Consider the following 6,975-nt stretch of genomic DNA (forward strand, 5'->3'; position numbering starts at 1 on the left):
CAATATTTGATCAATAAATGGCGCAAAAAAAATATTGTCTTCGTTCGAAGTCAGAATAAAGTAATGCTCATTATGAACTAAGAAGACTCTAAGCCTGTGTCCAGTCTACTGATTACAAAGTGCCTTCCAGATTAGGCCACAGCACATGGTGGAAGGTTTTGTGTACTAAAGAAAGCTAATGCCTTTGGGACAATGTAATTTATTCTTGCTTGGTACATTCTAAAGAATGCTTAAAGACTTGAGAAAGAAATTGATGAACTTAAAAAAGCAGAAATGCAGCTCTCAGCTAAAGAAATTTGCGTGCTACAAAGATTAAAATCCGTGGAAAGAACAAATGAAGATATCATAAAGGCCGTAAAGGCAGAAGCTATAGAAGTAGAAGCAGTTAAAACTGATATATATGCAGGTATACCTGACCTTCCTGCATCATATAAACCAACGTTTATCAGGAGGATGGAGAGCACCCAAAACGAGAATGGAGAGGAGCAGAGAAAAGCTTTATTTGCCATGGAAATCAAAGTTGCCAAGGATAAGAAAACAGGAGAAAGCACAGTGTTGTCCAGTATACCCGTTTCTTCTGCTGAACTCAAAGACACAGGAGTGAAAGTTTATGACGATGGAAGGAAATCAGTGTATGCTATGGATAGAGAGGGAAATGTGACACAAAATGGAGTTGACACCTTGGCCCCAGTTGAAGTAGAAGATCTGTTAAGGAAAGCAACTGAAAAAAGCTCACAGTTTCCCACTGAGTATCATGAACCTGTATATTCCACTCAGTATAGCAATGTTTCCTCTTATGGTCAAATCTCACCAAGAACAAACGGGCACCATTCACCCCTCCAAGAGATTAATGGAAATGTTCATGGTCAGACTGTGTTCTCAAAGAGTATTATGAATGGGACAAAAACAGGAGAAACACAATCCTATCCAGACATATCAAGACAAATCTCTCAAACTAGAGAAAGTGTTGAAGAGCCAAAAAATTCTCTGAGCACGTCAAGTGGGTTGAAACAAAGCCAACAAGCAATAGAAGAAAAGAAGGAATTGTATAGTAAACCAACAGATAATTCCCACCAGGCCATGTCTACAGACTCAGGGTACACTACAGAACACCCTTCCTCAGCATATGAAGAGGATACGCGCTACAGCATCATTCATGCAACACCATGTATTGTCGATGATTCCGAACCAGTTACTATGATTTTTATGGGATACCAGCATGCCGATGAAAGTGATGCCAAACCCATTTCAGATTATGAAGGGATCATCCGGGCTGAGCTAGTTATCATTGATGATGATAATGAAGAGGAAATTAAACTTGATGAAGAAAATGTCACAAAAGAGATTTCCATACCCCCCATCGCTCAGCGAAAGCAAATACTTCAGAATGATACACAAAATATCACAGTACAAAAACTACCAAATTAAAATATAATTATGAGAAATCAGATACCCTATAAGAATTCCATATCTTTACAAGAACAAGAAGCGAGCTTAAGCCATTCTAACTATTCTCAGTATACCAGGCAGACGATAGATGATGGTACTGAAGATCCGTCTTTAACAGCGCTGAGAATCCGGATGGCTAAACTGGGAAAAAAAGTAATTTAACGAAAGCAATTGTATATGGACCAGGGAAGAATATGACCAGAAAATCATAAATCACTGCGTAGAATTGTGTATTTTTTATATGAACTGTTATATTGTATACTTCTAATTGCTTTGGTGAATAAATACGCTATGCAAGTTAATGACCTTTGTACATAGACAGGTTCATGTCTTATATTGCTCTTAGCTGTGGGAAGTGATTTAGCATCTTATAAATATATAGTAATGTTCCTACTTGCCAGTGCAATTTCATTTAACTTGTATTAGGAAATTATGACCAAAACCATTTCAGACATGATCTGGCTTGAATGAACGTTTCACTTTGTCAGATGGTTTACCGGGGCACTAAACATTATGAAAAAAATAAAAGCAACATGAAACCCAACATTTACTTTCATGATCCAGATAGCGCAAATAATTTTAAGCAACTATCCAATTTGCTTCTGTTGTCTTTTTTGCTTCGTTCTCTTTGTGTCCTTTGTTGGAAAGCATACCTAGGTAGCTCAGGAGCATTGGTAAGCTGCTGGAAGCTAGCTGCTAATTGGTGGCTGCTTTTATATATGCCTCATCATTGGCTAACGTGATGTTTCAGCTAGCTCCCAGTAGTGCATTACTGCTCCTTCAACAAAGGATAAGGGGAAAACTATGCAGATTTGATGATAGAAGTGGATTGGAAAGTTGTTTTCTTAAATTTTACTTAAATGTGTGCACAACACCACGGGTGTGGGCACGGTGCTGTCTGTATGGCACCCATGGATTGGCGGTCGCTTGCTGTGGGGGGCAAATGGAGAAGGCATGTGATGGGGGGCTGTCTGTGGTGGCTTAGAGATAGGCAGACTTGGAGGTTTAATGGCTATAAAGTATAACAATATAAACCATAACAATTTTGGTGTTAACTGTGCCTTTTTGAACCTCTAAATGTCTGCCTGTTTCTGGGCCACTGCAGGCAGCCTCTTGTCACATGCTTTTTTTGTTTGCTTTTCGCAGCAAGAGACTGCTGGTCCATGTGTGCCATGTGGATGGAATTGTGCTTGCGCCTGTGGAGTTTTGCCTGACACAGCACTAATTGGCTAAAAGGCAAGTCAATAGTGATTTCTATTTCATCTATGAATGTAAATAAATATAATTTTAGATAAAAAAAAAAATTATTTCAAAGAAAAAAAAAAGGTCAATACTTACCATCAAATAATGTAATTGAGGAATCCTGCATTGTCTGTAGTAATCCCCTGACACCTGTAACAATAAATACATTGATATTCATATACATGTTTATAAAAAATTCTTCTGTACATAAACAGAATTTTCATGAGAAAAGTCAGAAACTTAATACATATTAATTACATTTCATTGTCGATTCTTTTCATTAATACAAATGATATTTACATTTTAGTAATATACTTTTACTTACTGGTAGTTTCTTCTCTGCATGTTATATCACATGATGATGTTGAGGGTTGTTGCTGTTCAGAAGTCAACTCAGACTCGGATGGTTGGTCCCCCCTAGGCATTTTCTATTTCTGTTTCAAACGCCTCTTCATGTTGTTCTTTAAAGTACATATAAATAAAATTAAAAAAATTAACAAACATAAAGTCAAAACTGAATATACAAAATACATGTTAAAGAGATAGTATAGTGAAAATGATACTTTCATTATTCAGATAGAGCATGGAATTTTAAACAACTTTAAAATTCAATCCTATTATAATTTTTTTATTGTCCTCTTTTTTTTATCTTTATTTTAAACAATAAAAGAATCTAAGCTTAGAAGCCGGACCATTTTTGGGTGTGGCACCTGGTTAGCGCTTGAGGATTGTTTTCTTTTTAAATGTAGCCATCCAATCAGCAAGCGCTATCCAGGTCCTCAACCAAAAATGGTCCTGCTTCCAAGCTTACAATCAAAATTTGTTAAATACATATTCAAAGATAAAAAATAAAAAATCTTAATAGGAGAAAATTATAAAGTTGATAAACATGGTATGCTCTGTCTGAATCATGAAATTTAAGTTCTGAATAGACTATTCGTTTAACAGCAAGCAATGAGATATTTACCTCTGAAATCCATGGTATCTGATGGAACATCAAGTCCCACCACGACAGCATCCCCCATCCTGGCATACAGCATCTGTTCATAGTCCAGAAGTTCAGCCCTATATGCGGGGCCTCCACCAGTTCCTTTCGATAACTGATTTTCCTTACAGACTTTTTTTTTTAATATTCTTACGAATATCATTCACCCTCTTCCGACAGGCCCTAACGTCTTTAGGAAAACTACCCTCCGCTGACACTGCACGACTAATTTGTTCCCAAATTGCCTTCTTTCTTTGAGGGTTTATAGATTTTGCTTGATAGCAGATAATAACATCATAATGTTCGATGACAGCTTCAACTAAAATACAGTTTTGTCGATGAGTAAACATCACACTTCGGCCACTTTTTGTCTTTCCAGATAGTCCAGTAGCCATCGCAATATTTGATCAATAAATGGCGCAAAAAAAATATTGTCTTCGTTCGAAGTCAGAATAAAGTAATGCTCATTATGAACTAAGAAGACTCTAAGCCTGTGTCCAGTCTACTGATTACAAAGTGCCTTCCAGATTAGGCCACAGCACATGGTGGAAGGTTTTGTGTACTAAAGAAAGCTAATGCCTTTGGGACAATGTAATTTATTCTTGCTTGGTACATTCTAAAGAATGCTTAAAGACTTGAGAAAGAAATTGATGAACTTAAAAAAGCAGAAATGCAGCTCTCAGCTAAAGAAATTTGCGTGCTACAAAGATTAAAATCCGTGGAAAGAACAAATGAAGATATCATAAAGGCCGTAAAGGCAGAAGCTATAGAAGTAGAAGCAGTTAAAACTGATATATATGCAGGTATACCTGACCTTCCTGCATCATATAAACCAACGTTTATCAGGAGGATGGAGAGCACCCAAAACGAGAATGGAGAGGAGCAGAGAAAAGCTTTATTTGCCATGGAAATCAAAGTTGCCAAGGATAAGAAAACAGGAGAAAGCACAGTGTTGTCCAGTATACCCGTTTCTTCTGCTGAACTCAAAGACACAGGAGTGAAAGTTTATGACGATGGAAGGAAATCAGTGTATGCTATGGATAGAGAGGGAAATGTGACACAAAATGGAGTTGACACCTTGGCCCCAGTTGAAGTAGAAGATCTGTTAAGGAAAGCAACTGAAAAAAGCTCACAGTTTCCCACTGAGTATCATGAACCTGTATATTCCACTCAGTATAGCAATGTTTCCTCTTATGGTCAAATCTCACCAAGAACAAACGGGCACCATTCACCCCTCCAAGAGATTAATGGAAATGTTCATGGTCAGACTGTGTTCTCAAAGAGTATTATGAATGGGACAAAAACAGGAGAAACACAATCCTATCCAGACATATCAAGACAAATCTCTCAAACTAGAGAAAGTGTTGAAGAGCCAAAAAATTCTCTGAGCACGTCAAGTGGGTTGAAACAAAGCCAACAAGCAATAGAAGAAAAGAAGGAATTGTATAGTAAACCAACAGATAATTCCCACCAGGCCATGTCTACAGACTCAGGGTACACTACAGAACACCCTTCCTCAGCATATGAAGAGGATACGCGCTACAGCATCATTCATGCAACACCATGTATTGTCGATGATTCCGAACCAGTTACTATGATTTTTATGGGATACCAGCATGCCGATGAAAGTGATGCCAAACCCATTTCAGATTATGAAGGGATCATCCGGGCTGAGCTAGTTATCATTGATGATGATAATGAAGAGGAAATTAAACTTGATGAAGAAAATGTCACAAAAGAGATTTCCATACCCCCCATCGCTCAGCGAAAGCAAATACTTCAGAATGATACACAAAATATCACAGTACAAAAACTACCAAATTAAAATATAATTATGAGAAATCAGATACCCTATAAGAATTCCATATCTTTACAAGAACAAGAAGCGAGCTTAAGCCATTCTAACTATTCTCAGTATACCAGGCAGACGATAGATGATGGTACTGAAGATCCGTCTTTAACAGCGCTGAGAATCCGGATGGCTAAACTGGGAAAAAAAGTAATTTAACGAAAGCAATTGTATATGGACCAGGGAAGAATATGACCAGAAAATCATAAATCACTGCGTAGAATTGTGTATTTTTTATATGAACTGTTATATTGTATACTTCTAATTGCTTTGGTGAATAAATACGCTATGCAAGTTAATGACCTTTGTACATAGACAGGTTCATGTCTTATATTGCTCTTAGCTGTGGGAAGTGATTTAGCATCTTATAAATATATAGTAATGTTCCTACTTGCCAGTGCAATTTCATTTAACTTGTATTAGGAAATTATGACCAAAACCATTTCAGACATGATCTGGCTTGAATGAACGTTTCACTTTGTCAGATGGTTTACCGGGGCACTAAACATTATGAAAAAAATAAAAGCAACATGAAACCCAACATTTACTTTCATGATCCAGATAGCGCAAATAATTTTAAGCAACTATCCAATTTGCTTCTGTTGTCTTTTTTGCTTCGTTCTCTTTGTGTCCTTTGTTGGAAAGCATACCTAGGTAGCTCAGGAGCATTGGTAAGCTGCTGGAAGCTAGCTGCTAATTGGTGGCTGCTTTTATATATGCCTCATCATTGGCTAACGTGATGTTTCAGCTAGCTCCCAGTAGTGCATTACTGCTCCTTCAACAAAGGATAAGGGGAAAACTATGCAGATTTGATGATAGAAGTGGATTGGAAAGTTGTTTTCTTAAATTTTACTTAAATGTGTGCACAACACCACGGGTGTGGGCACGGTGCTGTCTGTATGGCACCCATGGATTGGCGGTCGCTTGCTGTGGGGGGCAAATGGAGAAGGCATGTGATGGGGGGCTGTCTGTGGTGGCTTAGAGATAGGCAGACTTGGAGGTTTAATGGCTATAAAGTATAACAATATAAACCATAACAATTTTGGTGTTAACTGTGCCTTTTTGAACCTCTAAATGTCTGCCTGTTTCTGGGCCACTGCAGGCAGCCTCTTGTCACATGCTTTTTTTGTTTGCTTTTCGCAGCAAGAGACTGCTGGTCCATGTGTGCCATGTGGATGGAATTGTGCTTGCGCCTGTGGAGTTTTGCCTGACACAGCACTAATTGGCTAAAAGGCAAGTCAATAGATAATAAATAAAAAGGCATGTGATCAGGTGGCTGTCAGAAGAGGCTTGGATACAGGGTGGTCACAGAGGTGAAAGGTATATTAATATAACCGTGTTGGTTGTGCAGGACTGGGGAATGGGTAGTGGAGGGATTGTCTATCTTTTTAAACAGTGGCAATTCTGGTGTAGACTGTCCCTTTAATTTTGACTTACCTGACCATACATA

At 38.0% G+C, this 6,975-nt stretch overlaps 2 protein-coding genes across 2 annotated transcripts; both read left to right on the top strand.

The window, feature by feature from the left end:
• Nucleotides 1-240: 240 nt before the first annotated feature.
• Nucleotides 241-1,751, top strand: LOC128659403 (palmdelphin-like). Its single transcript, XM_053713050.1, has one exon. It carries the CDS (start codon nt 274-276, stop codon nt 1,426-1,428), a length of 1,155 nt encoding a protein of 384 aa, XP_053569025.1. The 5' UTR covers nt 241-273; the 3' UTR covers nt 1,429-1,751.
• Nucleotides 1,752-4,313: 2,562 nt separating this feature from the next.
• LOC128659404 (palmdelphin-like) lies at nt 4,314-5,824 on the top strand. The gene has a single exon (XM_053713051.1). The coding sequence runs from the start codon at nt 4,347-4,349 to the stop codon at nt 5,499-5,501; it is 1,155 nt and encodes a 384-aa protein (XP_053569026.1). The 5' UTR covers nt 4,314-4,346; the 3' UTR covers nt 5,502-5,824.
• Nucleotides 5,825-6,975: the final 1,151 nt, after the last annotated feature.

Source organism: Bombina bombina, chromosome 5, assembly GCF_027579735.1.
Source record: "Bombina bombina isolate aBomBom1 chromosome 5, aBomBom1.pri, whole genome shotgun sequence".
Taxonomy (NCBI): Eukaryota; Metazoa; Chordata; class Amphibia; order Anura; family Bombinatoridae; genus Bombina; species Bombina bombina.

What these genes read in the sequence shown, in the direction of transcription:
- LOC128659403 (XM_053713050.1), top strand. Translation starts at nt 274, where the DNA reads ATGCAGCTCTCAGCTAAAGAAATTTGCGTGCTACAAAGATTAAAATCC.
- LOC128659404 (XM_053713051.1), top strand. Translation starts at nt 4,347, where the DNA reads ATGCAGCTCTCAGCTAAAGAAATTTGCGTGCTACAAAGATTAAAATCC.